A 27,183-nucleotide genomic window follows, 5' to 3' on the forward strand; every position below is an offset into this window, starting at 1 on the left:
CATACCAAAACCTATTTCCTTCGCCGTGTCTCTCAACATGGCGTGCATAAGGACGCCACGAGAGTTCGACCTTTAAGATCTAGAGAACGACGACGACGAGAGACGTTTTCTGCAAATTAGATCTGAAGAACAGAGGTTCGTCGACGAAATGCGTCAGAATGTGCTATGAACCTCGAAAGCAAGACTCAACGTAGACCCGTAAGGACGAGGAAGATGTACATGATGCCGGTGGCAGACCTGAGCGCTGCATCTACCCAGCATTTGAGTTGTGAAGGGAACAAATCGCGAGAGAGTACCCGTCTACAATTCGCTGGCGCCAATAACTACCGGCAAGGAGTCCAGAAGATGATGATGTATCGTGTATTCGGGTGGAGAGGACGAGACAGGTGGACATGTACTTGAAACTTTCTTGTGTGATAGACCTTTGAACAACCAGCAAGTCTGAGACTGTGAAGGAATTGTGCAGTCGACGATCAGTTTAAGTGATGAAGATCGAAGTGTCTAGACATTACAGTAAATGTGAAGAAATAGAAGAAGGGTACACGTCGAACAAACAGGTTATCGTAGGACTCATGATGAATAGTCGGACCGTCGGTGGCGTGGAGGGAAGGGTTGTAGAATCATTGGTCTAAATCGATAAAAGCAACAAGCATACATGATACATGATACAGGAATCAACAAAGTAAATCCATAGGGATACCCAGTGTTTCAACCTATACATATGTCCGCGGGGAAGCCATACTGTGTAAGGCTGATAGTGAATTCGAAGGGGAATAGTGAGCGAGACGGCATAGATAGCGGACGCGTGTATTGAGAACACGAAAATGAGTGACGACTCAGACATGCGATAAAGACGGAGACTTTTCTTGAGGTTTTCAGACGTGATTTGAGCGGGAAAAACACTAAATGCGATTCTACAAAGGAATAACAGAGTACAGGGCTGGCTCAACGGCCAAGATGAGCATAGATGAAGGAAGGAAGGAGCTCGAGGTAGATAGAGACAATGGATTGAAGGCAGTGAACAACGAGGCGCAACGAACTGATTAGGTGAAACACGATAAGGGAGGCGACGTCAAAGCGTCAAGTACAAAGGATAGAGTGACGTAGGGATAGAAAGAAAGATCTAAAGCATAAGGAAATGTATCCGATAACGTCGAATGTGAAGAGTATAACACATAAATGACGCATTCGGAATGGCTCGTGCCTTAATCTGAAGTACTGAGGACCCTTCATTACAACGAGAGAGCTGTGACAAAAGGGTTAGCACCGTAGCATATAGCATTACTGGCAAGACTCACTGAAGACCCAAGAACGGAAGCTGGTCTTCATAACTCTGCCACTTGCGTCCATCGCGGAACGGTATGATTCGAAGGCTTCTCCAAGCTTGCCAGCCCCAAGGAGCGCAAGGATCAGTTGCTTGTTGGAGGTTTCCCACAACGACCCGATGTCCCATCCGAAGAGCTGCAAAACAGGCGCAGTTGAGCGCGGGTGAGTTTTCCGGTGACGTCGTATTCAACGTACCACAGTGAAAGCCTCGCAGGCAGCAGGAGCGGCGGATTTAGCCAAGAAAGTGCTAGCCTTGACAGCGGCAGTGAAGTGCTCGATGGCCTCACTATGATGCGCGCCATTGAAAGCAATGGTTCCTAATTTGAGTCGCAGACTTGCCTGATGCACGAAGTGCAGACCCATCAGTCGGCGGACGAACATAAGTGTGATTGCGAATACGAGACTCACCACCACGACACCACAAACGAGGGGATCGACAGAAGGATCAGCAAACAGCTGATCCACACGCAGCATTGCCTCTTTGTGTCTGTTAGCATTGAAGAGCGCAATGGCCTGAAAGACATAATGAAGAGCGGAGTACGCAAGACGAAAAAAATCAACCTGCCTTGATTAAATAAAGGAACACAGTAGCATCCATGTTTCCGTGCGTGAACGTGAATGCCAGATCAAAGGCTGTCCTCGCGTCCTCGACAAGCTGCTTTCCACAGAGGGCGATACCTCTGGCGATATAGCCAGCCAACGACGACCGTATGGCAAGGGACTATGTGACCATCGAAGTCAGCGAAATTTTAACCAGGGCGTGATGGATCGTTATCACCTTGTTTGCATCCTGAAGCGCATTTTCCCAGTTGAGTTTGCGTGCCAAAACGAAAGAGCGGTTGGCATAGGAGGCGAAGTTCTTGGCGTCGGCAGTGATCTCTTGAGTGAGGATCTTCTCAGCGGTGAACAAGTCCCCTGTGATGGATGCAGTACGGATGGTCTTGGTGATAGCGAGGAGCTCATCCATGGTGATTACAAGTGTCTGCGTGAAAAAAGCTCAAATAGCGCCATATGAGCAAAGGATGAAATAATACCTTTGAAACAGCCCGCATAGACTTGGTAAAAGACTGCTCCAACTTGGTGACGGATTGTTCAGCCTTGGAAACGGAGTGCTCATCCAATACGGACCGGACAGTCGAAGACAATTGCTGAGATTTGGAAGCGGAACTTGCGGTCTTCAAACCTGCCTGCAGAGAGTTGGATTCTGAGCTTGCGATCATCGAAACTCCCTGCAGAGACTTGGAATCAAAGCCTCCAGCTGTCGAAGTTTCCTGCAGAGACCTAGAATCGGAACTTCCAGTCGCCGAAACTCCCTGCAGAGACTTGGAATCTAAACTTCCGGTTACCGAAACTCCCTGCAGAGACCTGGAATTGGAGCTTCCTGTTGTCGAAACTTCCTGCAGAGACCTGGAATCGAAGCTTCCAGTCGTCGAAACTTCCTGCAGAGACTTGGAATCGACGCTTCTAGTCACCGAAGCTCCCTGCAGAGACCTGGAATCGAAACTTCCAGTTGCCGAAACTCCCTGCAGAGACTTGGAATTGGAGCTTTCTGTTGTCGAAACTTCCTGCAGAGACTTGGAATCGACGCTTCTAGTTACCGAAATTCCCTGCAGAGACTTGGAATCTAAACTTCCAGTTACCGAAACTCCCTGCAGGGACTTGGAATTGGAGCTTTCTGTTGTCGAAACTTCCTGCAGAGACTTGGAATCGACGCTTCTAGTTACCGAAACTCCCTGCAGAGACTTGGAATTGGAGCTTCCTGTTGTCGAAACTTCCTGCAACGACCTGGAATCAAAGCCTCCAGTTGTGGAAACTTCCTGCAGAGACCTGGAATCGAAGCTTCCGGTCGTCGAAACCTCCTGCAGAGACTTGGAACCGAAGCTTCCGGTCATCGAAACGGCATGCAGAGACTCGGAATCGGAGCCTACAGTCTCTGAATCATATTCCATAGTCTTTGAATAGAAATGAGGATAATAGATGAGACGGCGAACGTGTAATTGATTGGAAATTACCTTCACAACTAGTGGCGTTAGAGCAGTCTCTTGAAACTCGCAATCAAAGCCTGAAACTTGAACCTTTTGATGAAAGGACACAAGGTGAGATGGCGAAGGTTTACATCAACAAGAAATTACCATTGACTGCATCTCTGGCTCCCACTTTTGGGCAGTTCTTAGAGCCGAATAAACAATCTAAACGCAAGATGAGACAATGAGTGGAAGGTAAACCGACTAGAAATTACCTTTTCGTTGGAAGCATCCGCACTGGCAAGTGAAGTACCCATAGGTGCCGTCCACTCTGTGATTTTCTTATCATAACCTCCGCTGAGGACGCGCGTGCCATCCGCGGAGAAGGCTGCGCAAACGACAGAAGAAGTGTGCTGGAAGATAGCGATGGTATGTTTATCGGAGAGCTGCCAGAGACGAACAGAGTTGTCGCTAGAGGCGGAAACTGCATGCGTGCCAGAAGAATTGAAGGCGATGGAATTGACTTTGTATGTGTGGCCCGTCCAGGGAAGACCGACCTGCGTCCAGCTCGATGTGTCCCACTCCCTTATGCTGGGATCACGGTCATCTCCCCCAGAAAGAAGGCGCGTTCTATCAGGAGACCAGGCGAGTGACAATGTACCGTGACTGTGACCCTTGAACCTCTTTTGGAGTTTCTCGCTGACGTAGATTTGGATGTCTTCGTCTGTTGCAACCGCAAGCATATACACGCCAGACCGCGCATACCGAACGCAGCGGACAGTACTACCGCAGTCGTAATTTCCGGGGTATTGCGCCCATGTTTTAGTGTTCCAAAACTTGACCCTTTGGTCATTTGGTGCCGACGACGCGGTGGCGACAAACGCATCGTCCGGTGAAAAGTCCAGCGAGCGGAGCGCACTGCCGTGGACTTTGATAGGTTTGGTGAGAGATTCCCCAGTTTTTGCCTGCCAGGCGATGAGTTCTCCGTTCTCGTCACCGGTCACTATCATTTGCCCATCTCGCGATACCGCCAATCCCATGACCTCACCGGTGTGTCCCTCCATTTTCTTCAATACTTCACCTGTCTTCATGTCCCACAGACGAATCAGCCTGTCTTCAGAGGAGGTCACCATGCGTTGACTATAGGGAACATCTGCGACTCCGTAGACGGTATGAGTGTGATCTTCGAACACTCGAGTAGGAGTGGTAATGGGAATGGGCTGCGTCATTTTACTAGAGGTTGGTGGTGCTGAACACTGTTGAATGAACTTGGTAAAGTGATTTTGGATGTAGTTGAAGAGGTGCGTGTGCTGAGCTTTTTATATTGTTTCATTTGACGCCAAACACGCTGGTATTGCTACAATTACCTTGCTTGACACATTTCTGATACGTAGGTACGTGCTTCTTCGAGCACCGCTATCACAGACAGTCACATCCGCCCGGTGACATGTGAACCTCGGGCCATCAGCGAATGTGCAGAGTGTCCCGGACTGTCTGGATATTCTGAATCCAGCCTTTCAGGTCCCCGGGTGCGCGGCTGTGTTCAAACGAAACTACCATGACCAAATTGTCACATCTGCTACCAGATTACGCTCAGGGACCTTACAGAAAGACTCCATATCACCCCCAGGCACCTTGCAGACTGCCAGCAGATGTAGCCGAGAGACGAATTTTCGTGGCGCATAACAGCAAGGTATCTATCAGATTCATGCCATACTATTCAGTTCATCTGCGAGGGTGACAAAAATCAGCCTAAATAGTTGTTATGTACAGTTGAGACTCACCAACCACCAACTGACATCATCGACATCCGACAATGGAATAGGCATCGCGAATGTTCATCGAGTCGCCGTCGTCGGTAGCCGGTGCACGGAATAGGATATCCGGGAAAACGAACTGGGTATAATTCAGACGTTGACGTGTGGCCAGGTGCCTGCACATTGGCTGATGGGCTCCTCAGGCTGACCGGAGCTTTGATAGTTGCGGGGCTTCTCATTTTCTATGAGATCGGCGCTACACGCCTGCAGCCAAGGACATGTCGAGCAAGGTACATACTTGCGAATTACCCGTGTCGTACAGAACCTGGCCCTGAGCAACCAAATTATTGTGCATAAACAGATCATTAGTGAACCGCATGCTCTGATTGACACTCACGTAATGGTGCCGTTTAATTGTGCGCACTGCGGACACAACATTCAGGACTCTATCAAGAATCAGATCGGTGTCACAGAAACAGGCGCGAGTACTTTGCCTCGACAGAATACAATTCAATGCTCAAGATTGTGACGCTCAGATTCTTGGTCACATCACCGTTTCGCATACGATTCTGCGTTTCAAAACGCACGGCCACCACGACGAGCCCTGGCCCCTGGGCGCAACTCCAAAAACTTTGACAGAAAGCCCAGACTCTAGAGATCTACAAGCAAGATATAGTATGTAAAAGAAGTACCATGGTGGAGGCCAGACCGATGCGGACATACAGACGCTTAGTTCCATCGGAAATGAAAAGTCAGGAATCCCGGTGGTTGCTTCCACGGATCACTTACAACAATGGGAGCTTACTTACATAGTCCTGCCATAACTAGTCGGCATAGGGTACGCCCCGAGAGACTAAATGGTTTTTAATAATAACAAGAAAGAAAATCCTCGGCAATACTGGCCTATTGACATGATGTGCAGTTGTTGAGCGTACGCAGCTGCAACATAATCAGCCGACTTATTTGCTCACATCGACGGCGCACGCTTCGTCTATGAGAAAGGTGCCGGTTCCCGAGTGCTCGGAAGTATCCGGCACCACACGTCCTTTCCTTCTTGTTCTCGGATCCCTTCATCGCTACACCATACAATCCGCTCGCTCGTTTTCACTATAATCTCGCTCGCTCATATTTTTCTTGCCCTCCCACAACTCCCAGGATCAGTTTAATTATCATCAGCCGCTGCCAGTAAGTGTAATCCAGCATGAGTAAGTCCGATTGACGCAGCTTAGCGTACCTGTGTCCGGTGTTCCTGGCCTGTCTGATCAATGATAGGCTCAGTACATAATAGACTCCGAGTCACTGGCAGCGGGATTATCAGGGGTGATGGGCGTTCACAAGTTCCTGTTCAGTCGACGAAATATTTTTACTGGGCAACACATCGTCATCTCTTAGACGACCCATCATATATTAACACAGTCGATGTGTGGAAATCGGCGAGCCGGGACTGAAATAAAATCATCAATGATGGCGCCGGTGTGTGTGCATTGTGTAACTTGAAATGAGTGTATCATATGCTAGGGATGTGATTCATTGCATCAAGTAGCGTTACTCTGACGAAGTTCTAGGCCCGGATCGCTTCGGTTCCCACCATTTTTTTTTTACTTTCTGATGATGAAGTTCACGTCACTAGTAGCTCTGATTCACGGCTATTCACGGTTGTCTCTGTACTTACCAAAGTGGTTCTAGGACACTGCGACACCATCGAACATGACCGAACCGAAGTATGGTTCTCGTTCCATTTTATCTGTGTTGGTTCTCCACTGGTTCTTGAACGGTTCTGAACGGTTCCGAACCTCGTTTCGTCAGTATTCTTTTCCAAGTCGGTTCCAGAAGATTTCTTTCATTTAGCGCAACAATCTCCTCGGATGCGAAGACCAGTTTTGCTGTACGTGTTACTAAGACTAAATACGAGGCGGTATTCTTTTTGTTCCTTCCATCCACATCATGTTCTGGTCTTCTTGTCATACTTACTACTATCCTAAGAAGGTCTATATTGTTTGCAAGGACGCCATGCTCGCGATAGGGAATAAAATGTCCTCCAGGCGTGTTGCTATGAATGTCGAGATTGTTTGACCCAAGTGGGCAACCTGCTTTGTAGAACCTCAGGCCTCAGGTCTCATCTAAACGTAATACCACCCATGGCCGTGCCAAATCTTGGTGCAAGAGTTCAAAAGTAGGTCAGTCCCGCTCGATATCTGTAGGGTCAACTTATATTGTGTATAATTACTTACATGCCAACGGTCACTGATCAGTTGGGTAGCCTGAGACAACCTCGTGATTGGTTTTCCGGAAATCTCATCCTATTGTCCAGAATATCTGCCCTTGGTCCGGGTCCCCTTTGTAGTACAGGGAAATGCAATTGAACCTCCAATAGTGATGAGCACCGCAGCGTAAGTTAAACGAATTCTTCAATCTCAAAATCAGTATTGTCAACTTTTGTAGGAGAACTAGTATTCACCAACGGTCCTTCTAACACGTCCAAACAACTTATGGCTTCGAGTCCCGCCAGCTCTTCGCCTCATCAAGTTGATGTCCGACACCCTCGCTGCATTATTTTCTCACCTGACTCACACCGATTGGTTTACACGGCGGCCTGGACCAAGATCCATATATCCAGACATCCTTAGTAGCGTTTTGCCTGTACAACAAGAAGAGCCCAGTGCATCCATTTCACACGCACAGATCTATCCAAATATTCTTTTGCAGACAAGTGCAGCTGAAACTCATCGCCTTGCTGATTTACTCAATGTACGTGGTCCCGGCGCCCCTACTTATATACACGACTTCGTCAGATATCATTATTGCAATCCTATACAACACCTTCTGCTCTGCGGCATCATAAGCCAGTGATCTCGCCTGTCAGATTTTTCGCCCCTCAGCGTCCAAGACAATCACCTACAGTACACTCACAGTGACATACTTTCTCCTGCTACCTTCGCAAATTACTTCCTTCCTCTTCTCGTGCGGACACAGCTCCTCTCCGGAATACTGACATTCGTGGTCCCTTGAATGTACTTCTTCTCTTGTTTCCTTCGCACTTGATCCGACGGTCTCCTTGCAGTTCCCTGCTACATTGCCCCTACCTCCTTATTGCTCTCACCATGCCCGGTTCATTTTTCTCGCTGTAGTCCAGGTCTCACATCTATTTTCAGCACAACGATGCTGACGATGACTTGATTCGTGATGAAGATTATGTTCCTTATACATCTAATTCGCAACCGTTAGCCACAGGGCAGCTCATGGTTGGCGAGCATGCAAGTGGCCGGTTTTTGCGGTTTTGCGATTGCGTGTAGGTCAGCTTCGAGGACATTCCGTGGTATTGCTCGTCTCATACGTCAGATTCACACTCCTGGATTATTGATATAAACGACGCCACAAATGCATACCGCTACAATATCTCTAGCGTCCTGACCATGTCCGGAATAGAAGAAAGGTCTTTGACTTGTGCAATGATATGATGATCTGACGCGATTCTTTTGTATTCTCCACCACGCTGCTGCGCTAGCAAAAATGCGCCAAAAGGCTGTTCAAGGCGAGCAGTCAATCGCAAGGCTTGATCGCTCAGTTCCAAATCAACCGATTCCCATGCTCCAGGGAACTCGCCAGGCGAATCCTGTAATGGAGACCCGGGCACAGACCAATAATCTTCCTCACTCTGCGTGTCGTCAGCAACATCAGGCAGTTCTGCCAGCCCAGACGGTTCCCCGAAGTCAGGAAGCTCGAGGAGATAACGATTCCACGGACGAACAAGCAAGAGGGTCTGCATAGTGGGTCGTGGTGATGAGAATTGATTCAACTTGTCCTTCGTGGTGATCAGCAGGTCATGAAGCCCGTCGGTTTTGACTGCATATATTTCCTGGTCTTGAGCGCGACTCCGTTTGACTGCTGTGACACGAAATGCGATGCAAGGCAGATGTAGTCTGCAGTTCCCGAAACGAGGCGCGTTCAGGTTGTCAAGGAGGGCGTAAAGTTTCAGAACCAAATCTACAGCCATGACATGTCGGAGTGAGGATATTGACGCCTGGATGTCATCTTCGGACAGAGATGGAAGGGTGTATGGTGGAGCTTTGTATGATGTAATGTCGGCCGGCAGACAGCTATTGAATTCGGATGATTGCCCCACCCAGTCCAGGGCACTGATGTCACCCGACTGAGCTACGACCTCCTGCAAGAGTCTCCCAAGTGCGTTTTGCTTCTTCTCGCCATAAATGACAGGCAGTCTGACGCCGAAGATACCAAACAATGAGTATGCAATGTCTTCCTGCCACGTGGTGACCCGGGCCGACACCCACTGGAGTTTCTCACGGGCGTCTCTCATCCCCGGACGGAAAGCGGCGAGGGCCTGTGCATCTATGCCCGTTGCATCTCCCATCTCCTGCATGATTGCAAGGGAATCCTTGTGGTTGGGAGAGCGATCATCAAGATATAGGGACCAATCCTTCTGATAAAACAGGACAAATTTTGGGGCCAGGAATTCTTGAACTGTCCATCCTCGCGTGTTCCAAGCGCTACTTGCGAGTGCCCCAGGCTGCGAGGAAGGTAGAACATCCGACAGGTAGATGATGGTAAGTGCTGAGTGGCGATACCAGATAAACATGGAGTTGACCGATTGTTGTACCTCGACATTGTTAGTCTGGTCGATGCAACAGGTATCAATCCATGCCCAGCGATACCCTTTATCACGAGCAGTTTCACAGAATGACTGCAACTTCGCGATTCCGCCAATCGGATCCAAGTCGAATACCATCTTGTCCTGGATGTCGTACAGCAACGGCTCCGTCCCTTCCCACCTATGCGATAGCATGACATAACGGAAGTACATCGACACCGCGTCTTGGATGCGCTCCGTTTGAAGGTCTCCATGCTTCATTATGGATGACAAAAGTTCTTTGTACTCTGCGCTCATTCTGAAGGCATTGATCTGTGCCTCGCGATTGCACAAGCGCCCAGTGGAGGTGTTGATTAGACGATGCGGGGCGTTGTCGAGTTGAGCCTTCATGCTCTCTTCAATAGCACCCTCTGCTTCGGATGGACTAGCATCATGTTGGTGAAAGTCTGGACGTCAAAGAGTCAACAATGTCAAAGGCTGCGCTATTTGGGCGTACTCGTTTCCGTGTCGGTAGCATTTTCCAACTTGGAGAGCATTATTTTGAAGGCCTCGATGGCTTCATCATATCGGTGTGCGCCATGAAGTACCGCATGCTTCAACTGATATCCAAAGTAAGATGAGGGGTTGAGTTTTGACGACCTGCGTATCACCGAAATGAGCGTCGAATATGAAACGGTAATTGTCATCGCACCTTTTCTGCATCGAGGAGTGCATCGTCCCATAACATTTTCCCCGACCTCGCCTTACTACGGTTCGCAAAGATGGTATCGGTCGAAAAATCGAGGTCGATCGCCGCAGAGTAAAGCTCGATAGCCCTGTCGTAATCACCCGCAGCGAGGGCCGCATCTCCGCTCGCAGCGAGGTCAGTCACTCCGGCGGTAGCATAGAGCACGCTGCAATCTTGTTTGAAAGCTAAGTGAAATAAGATTGAGAATCATACCCAGTTGACATCACGAAGACTTGCCGGTAGACCAAGCAAGGCAGCGTGCTTTCGTAGCCTCATCCATCATATCCATCATGTGTCGGTATGCTTTGATGGCTTCTGGAAGTCTACCTGCCTGAAGGAACGCAAGGCACCAATTCTGGTGTGCAGTTCGCCACAAGGACTTGAAGTTCCACCCGAATAACTAGAAAAAACAGTCGGGCGTGAAAAAATGATTTCCAGTTGCACCGAAATCAACCCACTACCGCGAAGACATCATATTTAGAATGGATGGCCGACATGGATGAGAAAGGGATGATGTTGACAGCGGCAGTGAAACGCTCAGCAGCTTCGCTGTGACGCACGCCATTCAAGGCATCGATTCCCAGTTGGACATGTAGATAAGCCTGATATGCAGAGTTCATAAAACAAATCAAAGTGCATGAGCGAAGAACGCTTACTTCCACGATATGACTGGCAAGAGTATCGGCGTTGGGACAGGTGGTAGCTAGCTCTTGGACGCGCAGAATGGCCTCGTCATGTTGATTTGCATTGAACAGGGTGATAGCCTGACAACTGTTGTGTGAGTAACGAGTACATAAGACACAATTGACGTACCTTAATCAAGAGTAGAAGATGAGTTTTATGCAAATCTGCGTCCACAAACATGAACGCGAGGTCAAATGCTTTCATCGCGCCTTCGAACTGTCGTTTTCCACAGAGGGCGATGCCCTTGGAGATACAGCCTATCAAGGATGGCTGAATGCTGATACTCTATATCACCATATAACTTAGCCCGTTTTAAAGAGGTCACGACAAGAACGGTGCCTCACTTTTAGTGCATCATCAAGTGCGCGGTCCCAGTCGGATTTTCTCGCCATAACAAGCGAGCGATTCGCGTAAGAGTTGTAGTCGCTGCTATCAGCGCTGATCTTTTGGGTGAGCAGCCTGTCCGCAGTAGACAAATCTCCGGTTATGCACGCATTGCGGGCTGTCGTGTTGATGGCGAGAATCTGCATCACGCATAGTCAGATTGCGTGGTAAGAATGAAGCCTAGAAACAAACCTCGCAATCAGACTCTTGAATCTTTGCATCAAGATTAAGTATCAATACGCAAGAAGACGAACCAAACGTCAATGAACCGGAACTCACATTATTTACCACATGTTCCTTCAAAGTGTCTTCCCGTAGCACACCCTTGGAGAAAATGAGATGGAGAAGGGACGGAAAATGAAGGATCTTACATCTAATGCCTGGTCCTTGAGAATGTCCTCCAGCCAAGGTACCTCCCACTTTGAGATCATTCTATCTCTTCCTCCGCTGAGAATGTGCTTGCCATCCGTGGAGAAGGTGACACAATACACAGGACTGGTATGTTTGAATATCGCGATGGTTCGTTGATCCGAAAGCCGCCAAATGCGAACCTGGTGGTCTTCAGATGCGGACGCAAGAAGGGTGCCAGTAAGATTCAAGGCAATGATGTAGACATTTTCAGTATGGCCCTTCCACGGTTCACTAACCTGCTTCCAAGTCGATGAATTCCAGATCCGTATGGTGGGATCACGACGGCTACCCGCTGAGAGAAGCCGTGGTGCCATCGGGCGTCCACGCGAGTGAGTAATTCCATGCTCCGTGACCCTGGAACTTTGCGATGCATTCCCTCTTGCCTGGATTCCATATTTGGATATTTGACTTGGTTGCGATGGCAAGATGTTCACCAGACGGCGAATACCGAACGCAGAGGATTTCGGCGCCACAACCGATTGGATCTCCTTGTACCTGCCATGTTTTTGTGTTCCAGAGCTCCGTTGTAGTGTCCAATGAGCCACTCGCCACCGATGTGCTATCTGGGGAAAAGTCGAGCGAGTAGATCTCTTTGGAGTGAACTTTGATGGGTTTTGTGAGAGGCTCGCCGTCTCTGTTCCAGGCGATGAGCTCTCCACCCAAATTACCGCATGCTATGAATTGCCCGTCTCTTGATACTGCAATTTTTTGTACGCTGAAGCGGTGCCCCTCCATTGTCTTCAACACAACACCGTCTTCTAGGTCCCACAGACGAAGCGTCTTGTTGCCCGAGGCCGTCACCATACGACGTCTGTCGGGGAAGACTGCGACTGCCGAGACACTATTTTCATGACCTTCAAATGTTCGACTAGTCGTGGTGATTCGAATTGCGGGCTGTTCTGCTCCCGTCATCCTGCTCGAGGTGGACGATGTTGAGCACAACTTGCTGGAGAGCTTGCGGGTGTCTTAATCTAAGTCTCAGAGGTGCGTGTACCGGGCCTTTTTGTGCTTCTTCACAGCCTCAACCTGCTTCGTGTATCATTATACGCCCAGGACACGAGGCCTGAAACTTATATTTATTTAATCTGCAACCAATGTAACTATAAATCCAGGCCAGTCTCGCTCTCTTCATCTAGCTGGTCCACTATGTCCATCCCTCCTTTTGATTCCACCACCTACTATATCCTGGACGTACGGTCAGAGAATCGACACCCCTATCGGAAAAGACTGGGTCACAGGCGAATGCGGGGTGGAAAATCTAAAACACAGCAGAAACAGACAAGACGTACGTACTTGCTCCTCACCTGTTGTTCAGCCGCAATCGTGATTGAGATCGACAGCGATATCTCCAAGCTCTTTATTTCAGGCATCATACTACATCCACAGCACACAAACTACGATAGAAAGCCGTGAGTAAGCCCCCCTGCACTCGAATAGGGCTATGTCCAACATCCTAAAGGACAATAAAAGTGATTTATATATATATATATAAACTCCATTGCTCGAGCAGCGGTGAAATTTGATCAGAGCAAGTGCATTGATCAACTCTGCAACGAACTCCTCACGCGTCAGCCATACTACACTGATGCGAAAACAGAAACTTCACGGCTCACTGTAGTTCACTATCGCGACATGCTACTCACTTACAATAATCGATGACTTTGTTCTACCGCGCCAGTGAGTCATGTGGACAAATTTGGGATCCAAACTGCTGGTACTCACAAGCTGTTGGACGAATGTCGGCACACATTTCTGACCAGTGCAGCAACTGACTTCATTGCAAAGGTTGGGACATCTTCCACCCGGGGGAGTGGGACCGGCAGATACCGATGTTGTCATAGCAGCAACAACGTAGAGGACACAAGGAGAAACGCATTGTTTGTGAAGGCGTAATATGGGATCAAATAAATCTGAAGAGGATGGCAGAAAAACGGCTCGCTTTTATGTGCTGAATTTTGTTCTGGCAGAACTTCATGGCATTGCAAAAAGAACCTATTCGCCTGTTGCTCCTCGAGGCACATGAAGTCAAGTCAGCAAGAGTTACGGAAAATCATTTCTACGATCTCGAGAACTTGGATCACGCGCGGTTATATAGACGGTCCGACCACTAGACGTGCGATTATTAAAAAGTGTGAGGATTCCTGATTCCTCCCAAAGTCACTAGCGGAATATTCGTCTGATAGGTTGACCATGGCAAAGATGGAAAGAAGAAAAAACTGTGCTTATCCGTAGGGTCAACTTGTATTGTGTATAATTGCACGCGGCGGTCACTGACCAGTTGGGTAGCCTGAGACAACCTCGTGATTGGTCTTCCGGAAATCGCATCCTGTCCAGAATAAGGATGCCCTGGATCCGGGTTCCCTTCGTAGTACAAGGAAGCGCAATTGCGTTAGAACAGCATCGAAGGCGACGAGGGAAAGGTCTAACAGAAATAAGAGCACAGCAAGCTTTGGTAAACTTTGAAATACAACGCTGGGTGATGGCATGGTGCACAGCCTTCAATTATGCAGCAATGCTGATGACATTGAGTTCGACATTGGCTAGAAGAACATCATTGAAGCAGAGAGGAAATGCGGCTCGTCCAAATTTGTCGTCGTGATCAATGCAGTCCATTACATATAAAAAGTGCACATAGCACTGGTGGCAGACCCGAGCGCCTCGTCTACACAGCATTTGAGCTGTGAAGTGAACACGAGTTTGACGCATGGAATACGTACAGTGTTACATGCCTTGAACGAATGGACGCCCATTTTCCGCAACTCTAAACCCGACGCTTACCTTCTCAGTCCACAGAGGACTATAAAGTTTAGTTGGTCTGAATAGGTGTTTCTCGTGAGTGATACTCTATGCTGTAAAGCCGACCACCCACTCACCGGCGACTTGTATAATACAAAGATCACTCACGAATTATCGCACACTGGGCCGGGCCGGCCTACATACATATTCCTGAAGCCGTCCTGTCAATTAGGACTAAATTCCTGCAAGCAGGCGTTCTCGTCAGATTTGCCTCGTATTTCATTGACAATGACAGACTTGACCGACCAGTCATATGTTCTATTACCAGATAACCCGTTCTCATTCAAATACCATCCCGACGCGCATTTCTCGCGCACATTATCGACCATCTACCGTAGTCGAGACTCCGGGCGCCGACCATGTCATCCACAACCAGTAAGGCGCCTGATGCCATGCCCTGCAAGACCATGCGAGGCCATACCAAACGTGTACGAGATGTCGTGCACCTGCTTGGCGGACGACGCATCATCACATGTTCAGAGGACGGCTCACTCCGACTATGGGACCTGGAAAGCGGGATACATATTGGCGATGACTGGCGAGATGGGGTGGATGAAGAAGTAGTGTCCACATTAGCGTTGTCTCCAAATGGCAACACTGTGGCAAGCGGAAGCTGGGATGGGACAGTGAGACTGTGGGGCGTGGAGACAGGAAAGGTCATTGCCAGATGGAAAGGGCACACTTTGAGAGTGTCGTCAGTGTGCTGGAGTGCAGATGGTGAGAGAGTCGTGAGCGGGTCCTTTGACGGGACAGCAAGAGTATGGGATGTCAAGAGCGGCGAAACAGTCCTGGGTCCAATCAAGACCAAGAACCTGTGGGTGTACGCGGTGACATACTCACCTGACTCAACAAAATTTGCGACGGGCGACCGCGAAGATGGAGTAAAAATCTGGGATGCAAAGACTGGCGACCTGCTCACAACGATCGAACACGATCGTTGGATTAGGAGCTTAGCCTGGAATGGAAAGGAATTTATTTTGCGGTTCAGATGGCCCAATTAGGATATTCGACACTGCCACTTGGCAGCAGATCGCCACTTTGGAGGGTCACCGAAACTGGGTCAACACCATCACCTTGTCTCAGAACGGCTGGCACCTCCTTGCAAGTGCATCAAATGGTGAAACGGCGCGTCTGTGGAGTCTCGACACAAACCTCCAAGTTGGTCCTCCACTCCAGCACAAAGAGAGAGTGCAATACGCAGCCCTTTCTGCTGATGGAAAAGTGCTAGTCACTGGGGGTGACAAAGATGTGTACGCATGGGACATTCACGCCATTCTCAAAAAAGCTGGTCTTGGAAAACTTCTCCTGCATGATGTAAGTCTCACCATCCTTCAGTAAAATCCCACGCTCATCTCTCACTCGCAGGCGGTAGCTGGAAAGTCGCCAATGAACGTACGTGACGTGTTTCTCAATGTTTTCAACCATTTCAAGGTTGTCACTCTAGAAAGATGCCACGCGACGTCCAGCTATTCCTGCCCATCGAACACCGCCAAGGTTCTTTGGTGACATGCAGGGCGACATTCATGTGCGTCGTTAGCATTTGTTGAACCAGTTCCTGTTCTCACCTCTTACAACCAGCCCTGCACGTCGCCCGGTGTCGATCACCCTTCCTCCAATCGCGTTCTCGCAGCTTCTATAGGGAGTCTGCGCGCGCTCTTTGCTCGCATTCCGTCACTCTTCCGTCGCCCTCACTCCCATACTGGCAATGCAACCGAACTCCAACAAACACAAAGGCAAGGGATCTTCTCTCGTCACGGTTCCCGTACCGTCGACGTTGCTGCAGTACAGGACAGAAAGGTTGTCTTTCATCTACATGTTTCTGTTCACTGTGCTCAGTGATGCCTCTGTAGTCCTTGTTTGTCGCTCCCCGGCCAAAACGAGAGCAGCAGCAGAACAGCCAATCGCATGGCCAGGGGTCGTCATCGCAATCTCAGCCTGCCACTACTTCGACGTCCACAACACAACTTGCCCCAAATACAAATAGTGGCACTCAGGCTAACAGACCGGGTGTACCAACCGTACGGTCACGACTCCTCACATTGTTGGCTCGTCTTGTGCTTTTGATTTGTTGCGCACCTCTCCCAAACACCGATGGTCATTGATACTGCAGTATACGAAACCTATTTTCTTTGTATCTCTGCTTCTTTCGCTACTCCGTCAATCCCATTTTCTTGTTGTGATTCTCGTGCAGTGCATCGGACCACGGTACTCCAAGAGGATGAAAGCCCAGGGGTATTATTCTCCGCTCATTCAGACATTCATTATACTGCACTACAAAACTCAAGTGACTGATCTTCCAGGTGAATTGTTGAATCAGTCTCGGACGCCTTTATCAGTCTCGGACGCCTTTAACATTTACTCATGGACGGATTTTTCAAGGCCTATCTTGAGTAATCATAGCTAACCGTTTTGCACCAGAACAGATTATAAATCTGCTCTCTTGTGGTGTGAATTCGAAACCTGTCGACATAGACAGTTCTTCGGAGGTTCGTCTAAACTCGGCCAGCAAGCGTCCTGGCCCAAGTGGTTAACACAACAGAATCAAAATTTGCTTCTCTAGTACTTTGCAGGTTCGAAACTTGCCTAACAACGGGGTTTTTTTCTATCGGAACACGCCTTGAAGATTCACTCATGGACAGTTCCTCGCAGGTTCATCTCAACTTTGTCCTCGCCAAAGTGGCTACCAGAACGGAATCAAAATCCGTTTCTCTTGGACTACGCAGGTTCGAAACCTGCCGAACAACAGGGGTTCTTTTCTGTCTGTACCAGTGCAGGTTCAAAACCTGCCAATGAGTTTTTTTGTCCATCCGAACACGCCTTGAAAATTCACTGACGGACAGTTCCTCAGAGGCTCATCTTAACTTCGCCCTGGCCAAAGTGGTTACTGCAACGGAATCGAAATCTGTCCCTTAGAATGACACTACCAGTGCAGGTTCAAAACCTGCCGACGAGGTTTTTTCTATCCTAACACGCCTTGAAGATTCACTGATGGACAGTTCCTCAGAGGTTCATCTTAACTTTGCCTTGGCCAAAGTGGTTACTATCGCAGAATCGAAATCTGTCTCTTGGACTGTACAAGTGCAGGTTCAAAACCTGCCGACGAGATTTTTTTTTCTCTCAGAACACACCTTGAAGATTCACTGATGGACATTTTTTCAGAGGTTCATTTCAACTTCGCCTGGCCAAAGTGGTTACTACAACAGAATCGAAATATGTTTCTGTCGGACTTCAGCCCAAGCTCGAAACCTGCCTACGACAAGGTTTTTTTCTATCAGAACACACATTGACATTCACTCATGGATGCATTCCTCGGAGGCTCATCTTGACTGGTCTTAAGCAAGTGGTTACCACACCAGAATCGAAATCTGTTTCTTTTGCAGTCGGTTCGAAACCTGCTGACAACATTTTTGCAGTGTATAGATCCTCAGAGCTCCGTCTTAACTAGGCCCAGTCATTGCGCCGCAACCTCCTTTTTATGTGATAGTCTGTCCATGAAATAGAATTCACCTTCACGCCTCATGCGGATTGTCTCAGAAATATATATCCCTGAGATTTGTACGTGCCAACCTAGATTCTCGACGGACTAACCAAAACTGTCGGGATTCACCACCAAATGAAACATTGATGGAGCTGGAGGCCAGAAGAATGCACGCAAGCTAAGGACAGTGAGTCTGACGGTCAGGCAGATGATGCAACCTCCCCAGCCTCGCCGAAGTGAACACTCCTTCGGTCGTTGGCTCTTCCAAAGCGACCGAGGATGATTCGAAAGCTAATGGTGGGAGAATTGAAAGTGGCAGACTGAGCCATATCATTCTGATGTTGTTTTGTGTTGATGCAGGGCGGGACATACTTTCGATTGCCGCAGCAATGCCGAGACCCGGGCAACTAGACGGAGATATCAATAGAGAGGTCAACGCGAAACTCGTTCATGCGAAGCAGGCTTAGATGCGACGGACACAGCATTGCCTGCAAGTTGCTGATCCATTGTGACCAACAAGACAGGAGGGACCAAAGCCAATGGCGAAGACAGAGCAGAAGACGAGGACGTGGCCATGTGATGAGGTGAACAACGACGGAAGGCAAGAAAGCCCCTCAAGAAAACAAGCATTAGTAAGGAAATTGGAACAGGGGCGAGACAACAGGACAACTGCAATTCAGTCTGGTCTGTCTCGGAGAGTTTGGCACGCGAGGAACTCGAGATAGCGCGCGCGCGTTTGCTCGACTGAACAAAAGGCTCATGGAGAAGTTCAGCAGCAGAGTTACATCTCGGAGCCACCAAACGCTTATGTAAAGATGAAGAGCCAGTCACCACAATATTCGGTACATAGATGGACACGCAGGAGGGTCATGCACATACTAGTAGTAGTACTAGTAGTGGCGATTATCAGCGGTCTGACCGACAGTGAGTGAGCGCGAGTCATCATCAATCAAATGATGGAGACTCGAAGCCGATCTACAGTATGGGTTGAACAATGTTCCGAATCCTAGAAAAAATTTGCTCAAAACCGAACCAAGGTCTAGTGCAAATTTGATGACTCTGATGCAGATGACTCGAAGCCTTCAGGTGCAACGAAGTCCTCTTACCTATTACGGACACATGACACTGACTAAGGGAGCGCGGCTGTCTGGCTTTCCATACGATGATCAATATTTGTGTCTGGACCCAGCGCGAAAGTTCACAAATTAATCCATATCAGAGCTCGACAGCACAAACAGCGAGCCCATAGTTTTAATGAGATATGATAACAGTCGCAAGACTCTTGGTTATAAGTGGGATGTGCCTAAATCATCCAGATGTGCTCCACTGAAGTCACATGTAGCACAAGACGAGGACGAGACAGAAATGCTCTCCCCAGGGAATGAGGCATCGCCAAAGGTGGAACAAGTCTTTGAAGAGCCAATTTGACTGGGAGAAATAAATGAAAAATAGCTCGAATGCATCTGCCTTAAAAGACGGCTTTTACAAGTGACCAAGGGTATGCTCATTACTGGCAAGAATGTGCCGCCTATGTATGAGTATCAAAGATAACCTGTGAGACAGATAGTGAGCTTCGAATTTATGGAAAGAAAGAAGCAAGGATAGAATAGAATCAGTGGTGCAAATATTTGGCTGTATGCTCTACCGTTCGTCAACGCTTATAGCTACGACTGGGGCGGCAAGCGAAATCATCATGAAAAAAAAAACTGGGAACATCACCCACCTTTTAAGAAGATTTCGGCCTACGCCCTAATAGACGAAGACCGCCTAAACGAATCGGCTCTACAACTGCCCGAGAGAACATCGGAGAAAGATATAACGAAAGACCAATGCGGATGGGTAGAAGCGCCTAAGCAAACGTTAGTTACTATCCCAACTGTGGTAAAGAGGAAAAAAACTACCTTGGCTGCACCATAAGCCAAAACGGCATTTGCGACATCCCCCGCTAGCTTCCCAGGCAACTGGCTCGTCTGAGCCTTGCCAACAATCTCGCCCTTCTCAAAGCCGAAGATGCCATATCGACGTCCGACTCGACCAGCCCACTGCTCGCCTTCATCAAGCCACGATCTCAGCTGGGTGTTTATCCAAGACTGGTCGTCAATAGAGCCATCTCGGTTGAGAGCAACAGCATTAACGACGCGCTCGCCTGCGCCAAGACTGCGTGCCGTGTAAAAAATCCCCACGATGGGAACGATGGCAGTTAATTCATGAAGAACGACGAAGGAGACTACGAGAGAAGGGAGTGGTGTTCCCGTCCTCCCAGAAATCGCGGTGAGAGCATTTCTGTAAGATGCAAATCGACCTCCAGAGTTCGACATGCAAAAATTTATAGGCAGGACGCGGCTTAGATAATAAGGTCGGTTACGTGTTGAGTGGCTGTGCAGCTAAGCGCACACTTGCCTGTCCGAGTCGTTCAACGTGTCATCGACGTCCCCAACAATATTGTAAACTCTGCGCTGGGCACTGAGCACGATTCATGCATTGTGGTAGAAAATATACGATTCTCAACATTCTGTCATGGTCAAGAGTAATTGCAAGACGATTTCGATTTCAAGAATTCAGAGAATTTCGCCTGGTCCCGGTGGCCCCAGCAAGGCGACATTACTAGTTGCACTGTTGGCATCTATAGACTATAAGCACGTCCACACCGCTCGCAGGCGGGTTGATAGCTGCAATCGTGGGATAGAGCGTTTTTTTTTGCGGATGCCATGGACTTTACACTGGTTCAAACATGCAGGTATGTGTGATTCAGAGGTCGAGAGTCCTTCAAATCTCTGTTTATTTAAGTGCTAAGTATCATATTGAGGATGCAGAAGTGGACTCTGATGTCTAGACGAGTCAACTGTTAATTTGTGCTCCAGCGCTGCGTCCTACTCCTAGGTCGATGATTTTTATTTCAATGCAGGGAAGGCTTCAACTTGAGTGTTCCAGCTCACCGAAAGACCCTGCCGCTCAAGGGGGACCGGACCTTGAGTGCTCGAGCTTGAACGTCTGCACACTTTATTATTTGACATGATTCTCCTCTCCCAGGTGCTCAGTAGGCTCTGCCGAAACCCTTAAAGCAAGTTGAGAATGATAGAGCTCGATGTTCGGCGAATCAGTACGTATCCTCGTACACACTAATGCAATGGCACCTGACGGAGGCTGACGCTCACGACATGGGTAGCAAGTGACATGTATCTTAAAGGGCTCATCAAACCTCGCGAGTGTCAGAAGGATTGTAGTAGGTCATAACTTCTATGAGACGTCATCGTCTTTCACTCCACTAAAAGAACAGCTGTCTATTCCAGGCCATCATCTCCACGATTGTGTAATGCGCCGATCGAGTGGAGCCTGAGCCAACCCTTCGTTTGCGCAGAATGAGACTGCAGTTAAAGGCATGTATAGAAACTCAAGTTGAGGACCCTGCGACATGACTATCTATTTTTACTTATTGATGAAGCTGTCTAAGAAGAGACGAAGGAATACTGGACGTTGATGCCTAGTTGTTGTTATCGACCACAGCCAACAAAGCTCCATCTTTTCCTGATACCATCACTCTGGTGTCTAAGACATGGCAGGCTTCAACGCCTAGGGTTTCGCGAGGGAGGCCAAATCCACCGATCTTAAGAATCTAGATTCAGAGATGCTCCTGAAGTCGACTGTAGACTCTCAAGCCGATAGGGAGGGACAAAGAAAGCAAGCCGCCCCCAAGAAGGAAAAGTTATCAACTCAGTGGAGAAGTGTTCCTGATCGACATGTCTTGTGGCGCCACTTTAAGTACTGGAACAAGTTGACAACAAGCTCCTGGCCCTCGGGTTGGACCTGGTTGGACATCCTTCCCCCTGCTGTGCAGTAAGAGTCTAAGACTGCCGACTCGTTGAAGAAGTTCTGGTGATTTGATCTTGTTGACTGCGAGTCTTGGCTGTGTGCCTGGTTACCGAGTTAGAAAGGGGACGGCTACCGGCCCGCCGCCGTACGCTGATAAGGCGATATGCATTTGCTCCGGGTGTTATCGTGTTATGCTTCTAGCATGTATATTTTGATCATCTCTGCAATGCCATCTAAATTTCATTAATGATCTCTGCTAGTCTGTTTCTTGTTCCCTGCATACTACCACCGCCGCGACGGGTTGCAGTTGACGACATGAATATGAATATTTTATTTAGCCACCCTCGATGGTTCATCTACGACTGGAAGTCGGGAATCATAGTGCAGTTGTCCGATCATGTGATAGACTGAAGGTGAGTGGAGGATGGACGCCTGTGAGGACCAGTACATTGAACGAGACAATGAGTTTCATAACTTGCGTCTCGTTGGTCAACCATAGGATGAATTTCGATTCCTTCCCCACGCGTGCAAGCAGTCTATAACTATCATGACAGTGCACAGGACTTTTGGGCATATGGGTAGTAGGTTCGTAGGCACTGGGCTATCAGAGTAGCCGATCACCGGTGTAAGTTTATAGTAATTGGGAAGTGAGTTTGGGTCTTTGCAGAACCCAACGCCATCGTTTGTCGCCTTGCGTTTGTGGTGAGAACTTCCTATGCCCCGAATAATATCGAATCTGATACAGCAAGGTGAATAAAATGATGGTCCCCCTAGGCAGACCGACAACAGTACTCTTCTGTCTGTAATGAGACAGATTTCCCATACGGATGTGCTCCGGTACTGTCGTGCCGGCATACTCTTCTCGAGTTTATCAACTTGACAGGCATTTTCGATTTATCTGTGATATGCACTGTTTCGTCACTGTATCATGTTCGGGTTGAAGCGATGGTCTCCCAACCAGACGCGTTGAAGTGGGTATTGCCACAGATTTGAAGGCGCGCTGCCGATCGGCTTCCAGTCGCATGAAGGTTAAAATTGTTCTTACCTGGGAGAATGCGTTTAATGCACGATGTCAACCAGGTAGCCCATTCATATCTGCATCGCTTGACTGCATAATCGAGATTGGGTGCTTCTGTGCCTCGCATTGGATGCTCGAGCCTCGGACATATCATGCAGGTGTGTGCTTACACGATGATTACCGACATGCTGTCTGAGATTAGCTGAGATTCTGCTGGGCGCAGTGGTTTGATTGATTCACAGGACCCAATTACCGCTAAGCTGCTTATCGATATCATGCAAAAGATATGGAGAACGTGACGGTCGATCGGAACACCAGGGATGTCTTTAATTCGGAGATGAAAGATAAGCTTGGAGAAATTCATCGTTGTTGAAGAGAGCGTGCTTTGGCGCAACCAGAAATTGTTAGCAACATGAGTTCTGGTGGTAACATTTGACGTGATTTGGGTTAGCATCAGAAGAGAAAGTTAGCTTATCAGGGCGAATGGTAGGCGCGGAAACCGGGAAACCGGCCCCCGGCCCAAAGCGTTGGTAAGGGCAATAAAACCACAAACACACTTGATGAGCCCTGCTCTTATGTGCGCAATCGAGATTTTGTGTCGTTTCGACCTAAAGTTTACCACAGCGTTCAGGCTATAGTTAATCACGAGAAGTAGTGTATTACCCTACACAAACACACACGTGTGGTGTAAGTACACAAAACGAATGACCAAGCGCCAGGAACCCACTGGAATTGATTCAAACACTCCTCAATCCAGTTCGATCTCTCCATTGCTGATATTTGTTGATCACATCTGGTGTGATTTGCTTTTGTATGGCACCTGCGGCTGCGACAAAGGCGCTTTGGGGGATCTGCAGAGAGCTCTGAGAAAAGTGCGCCAAACCAGGGACTTTGGAAAGCTTACGAATGGGGCGTTGATATCTTTCTGCATGGTCAGTAGAGCAGCCTCCTGGCACAGTGAACTAATTTCTGCGCCGCTGCAGCCGTCGGTCTGGATACAATGTTACATTTTGCTCAGATGCAACAGGACCGTACTCACCATGGCTGCTATTGTATGAAGATCTAGGTCAGATTCGACACTCATCTTCCTTGTCCTGATCTTCAAGATCTCCTCGCGTCCGTCGTGATCGGGAGGTCCAACGTACAGAATGCGGTCCAGTCTTCCGGGACGCATCAGAGCTGAGTCCTGACGATGCATCGTCAGAAATACAACAGTGATAGTCAGAGCACGTAGACTTGCAATGACGTCGGGGCGATTTGTGGCTGCAATAATGGTCACCCCCACAAGCTCCTGGACACCATCCATTTCGTTCAGGAGGCTGGTCAGAACCCCTTCATGTGCAGTTCCAGTTTCTGAATCTGAGGAGCGAGATGTTCCAAGGGCATCAATTTCATCCTGTGTTTGTCAGCACCAAATCATTTATAGTAGGACGGCGCTTACGAAAAAGATTATTGATGGTGACGCAGCTCTGGCTTTGCTGAATATATCTCGCACAGCTCTTTCCGACTCTCCAACATATTTGTTGAGAAGCTAGTTGACGACAGCATATCATGAGTGTGTTGCCTGAACGCAGAATCAAAATTGGCACCTCAGGACCTTTCACAGCAACAAAGTTAACACCGCTTTCCGTTGCACAAGCTCGAGCCAGAACGGTTTTACTACACCCTGGAGGTCCGTACAATAGTAGACCCTTTGGTGGTCGGACACCCAGTCGCTGGAAAGCCTCTGGGTGTAATAATGGCCACTCGACTGCTTCCCGAAGTTTTTGTATGATGTGGGCTTGCCCACCTATATCTTCAAACTGAACGGGTGGTGTCTCAATAAATAGGGAGCGCATTGCGGACGGCCGCACAGTAGGAAGCGCATTTGAAAGGTCCGATGGCGTCAATTTCAGGGTCATTGATGTAGGATCACTATGGGAGCCTGGCGGAATGTGTGTTATCCATCGTTTGATGGCAAGTGTCCCAGCCTCTCGAACTACAGCACTGAGGTCCGCACCAACATATCCATGAGCGCGGCGCGCGATAGAATGGAGTTCTGCGTCCGTTATACAATGGGGAGTTTTGGAGAGGAGGACGTTCAGAATGGAGTGGCGTGCATCTGCGTCCGGTATGCCTGAAAGCAATAGCCGTTAGTTAAGGCTCGGTAGCACTTAAGGTTACCGCTTACCTATCTCAAATTCTCGATCAAATCTCCCAGGTCTTCGCAGCGCCGGGTCAATGGCATTCGGCCGATTGGTTGTCCCGATAACAACGACCCTATCATCAAAAGTCGTGTTCGCATTGTCAATACCATCCAGAATCGTCAAAAGCGTCGCCACCACCCGTTTTTCAACCTCGCTACCTGCGCCCTCTTCCCGTCTTGGGAAAAGAGCATCAACCTCGTCCAAAATGACGATAGATGGGCTTTTGGCTCGGGCTTCCTTAAATACATCCCGGAGTTTTGATTCTGTTTTCTCCGTGATATGCTGAGGAAAGCTCAGGGCCATTAATGACAAGCACCGATGAGTTAGTGGATGATGCGATAGCACGTGCAAGGTGTGTCTTTCCTGTACCAGGCGGGCCGTGCAACAATATGCCCCGGGGAGGTTTGAGACCTGATTAAAAACGGATATTGTAATCAAAACTTGTCCACGGGGGTGTTTGCCCATGCCTACCGAAATATCCAAAGAGCTCTGGCCTTGTGAGTGGTATCTCGAGAAGATCCCGTATCTGGGTGATTGTCTTGTCAAGTCCTCCGACAGCCGCGTATGCATCAGAAATCGAGGTGTGGGGTAGTGTCTCGATGTCAGACTAGGTAGTCATCCGTGATTATTAATATTTCTCAGGAGATGTCAGAAAGTGCACCTTTTGCGTGAGGCCGACGCCATTGTCAGCCACATCTTCCAGTATGGAAACAATCGTATCCCACCCTACTGTCCAAAGTGATGGCTTGACCCGAATTGCAAGCGAGTTAAGGTCACGTGTTACGGTATTCACGGAACTACTTGATGCCGAGTGGTGGGCTGACACAGAATCAATGGAGAATGTTCGAATTTCGCCCTGATATGGGACTTCGATAATCTGAGTAGAAAGAATATATTTGAGGTTGACTATAAAGAAATTCCGTGCGTTGACAGAACGGCGCTGTCAGCGACATTCTACGCCACCTAAAACTGACGTACTAAGGTATTCCCGCAGTAGTAGAGTGAGCCAATCTCTATGCTTTCCTTTGCCCTGTGAATTGGCCACATTTTGCGTTATCCGTGTTCTTATGGAAATTTCTCTCAGACAGATGGTGCCAGCCTCCTCAACATCTCGCGTAGTTGGTAAGCCGGGAGGGGTTCTGCCAGCGCCTTGATCGGACACGTCAAATACTTGTACCTTTGCGCCTTCCTTGAGGCGTGCCGTAAGAAAAAGTGAGGACGAAATCAAAATGGCTGAAAGTAAGGTTATGTGACCGCAATGTAGAACTTAGCCAAGGATCTTCGTGTTATCTGATATCGTACATACCATCTTGCGGAATATCCAGAGAAGGCCACAATGTCCCGATTGCAAAATCCTGTTATCAGAGATCATTTGAAGTAGTTCACGGTGCGATAGAATGATCAGATGAGCTGTGATGGAGACGCTGGAATGCGCGATATGATTCTCACCTTCTTGGTGTTTCCGTCATCTCCCGCTGATAAGGCGACCACATCGCCGGAGCACAATTTTGAGGCTTTCAAAATACTTGCGTGCACCACAACACGCCGGATCGCGCGTACGCCCGTTCCAATGGCAGCAGGCGCACTGCGTTGAACTGTCAACTTAGGCATCGACATGGATGCAGACATATTTTTGCGCATGAACCCGAAATCACGACGCTATGGAGCTTTGAACTTGGTCACGATTCGATCCGAGGACAGCTCACCAGCGTGAGTACAGTTTGTCCAGAGATCAGGGTTTTGCGACAAGCTCTTCGCCGATCTAAAGGTAATATCAGGTCAAAATAAGTCAAAACAACAAGTAAACAATATCAATCAAATCATCCATCATTCACATGCACAAATGTCGCAGTTCTACCCCTCAAAGATCTTCGTGGAATGTGTTATTTTCACAAGCACCTGGATCATAATAATAATCTCCAACTCCTGGGACCTGATGTACATGTAGGTTGTTGACGTGGTTTTAATATCAGTTAATATAGGTTAATATCCGCTTAGAAACCCCGATCCTTCTCCACAGCACTGCCGCACAC

The 27,183-nt window shown here is 48.5% G+C and overlaps 4 protein-coding genes across 4 annotated transcripts; 1 reads left to right on the forward strand and 3 right to left on the reverse strand.

Moving 5' to 3' along the window:
• Positions 1 to 1,937: 1,937 nt before the first annotated feature.
• Positions 1,938 to 4,683, reverse strand: DFJ58DRAFT_189877 (quinon protein alcohol dehydrogenase-like superfamily). Its single transcript, XM_041379129.1, has 8 exons — positions 3,566 to 4,683; positions 3,459 to 3,515; positions 3,339 to 3,401; positions 2,818 to 3,278; positions 2,455 to 2,691; positions 2,361 to 2,402; positions 2,105 to 2,308; positions 1,938 to 2,047 (listed from the first exon to the last, which is right to left on the reverse strand). The coding sequence occupies exons 1-7, from the start codon at positions 4,517 to 4,519 to the stop codon at positions 2,299 to 2,301; spliced, it is 1,824 nt and encodes a 607-aa protein (XP_041236800.1). The 5' UTR covers positions 4,520 to 4,683; the 3' UTR covers positions 1,938 to 2,047; positions 2,105 to 2,298.
• A 10,857-nt stretch (positions 4,684 to 15,540) lies between these two features.
• DFJ58DRAFT_189983 (WD40-repeat-containing domain protein) lies at positions 15,541 to 17,064 on the forward strand. Its single transcript, XM_041379130.1, has 6 exons — positions 15,541 to 15,972; positions 16,024 to 16,050; positions 16,103 to 16,183; positions 16,237 to 16,455; positions 16,509 to 16,958; positions 17,038 to 17,064. Exons 1-5 carry the CDS (start codon positions 15,619 to 15,621, stop codon positions 16,758 to 16,760), a joined length of 933 nt encoding a protein of 310 aa, XP_041236801.1. The 5' UTR covers positions 15,541 to 15,618; the 3' UTR covers positions 16,761 to 16,958; positions 17,038 to 17,064.
• A 2,798-nt stretch (positions 17,065 to 19,862) lies between these two features.
• DFJ58DRAFT_669967 (uncharacterized protein) lies at positions 19,863 to 20,454 on the reverse strand (the record flags this gene model as incomplete). Its single annotated transcript, XM_041382824.1, has 2 exons — positions 19,863 to 19,985; positions 20,038 to 20,454. The coding sequence occupies 2 exons, from the start codon at positions 20,452 to 20,454 to the stop codon at positions 19,863 to 19,865; spliced, it is 540 nt and encodes a 179-aa protein (XP_041236802.1).
• A 3,247-nt stretch (positions 20,455 to 23,701) lies between these two features.
• On the reverse strand, positions 23,702 to 26,779 carry DFJ58DRAFT_735210 (P-loop containing nucleoside triphosphate hydrolase protein; the record flags this gene model as incomplete). Its single annotated transcript, XM_041386596.1, has 12 exons — positions 23,702 to 23,815; positions 23,869 to 23,955; positions 24,004 to 24,360; positions 24,406 to 24,495; positions 24,554 to 25,080; positions 25,135 to 25,432; positions 25,467 to 25,561; positions 25,622 to 25,757; positions 25,812 to 26,056; positions 26,129 to 26,383; positions 26,457 to 26,505; positions 26,600 to 26,779. 12 exons carry the CDS (start codon positions 26,777 to 26,779, stop codon positions 23,702 to 23,704), a joined length of 2,433 nt encoding a protein of 810 aa, XP_041236803.1.
• Between the last annotated feature and the right edge of the window lie 404 nt (positions 26,780 to 27,183).

Source organism: Suillus subalutaceus (genome assembly GCF_016647625.1).
Source record: "Suillus subalutaceus strain FC151 chromosome Unknown DFJ58scaffold_204, whole genome shotgun sequence".
In the NCBI taxonomy this organism is placed as follows: domain Eukaryota; kingdom Fungi; phylum Basidiomycota; class Agaricomycetes; order Boletales; family Suillaceae; genus Suillus; species Suillus subalutaceus.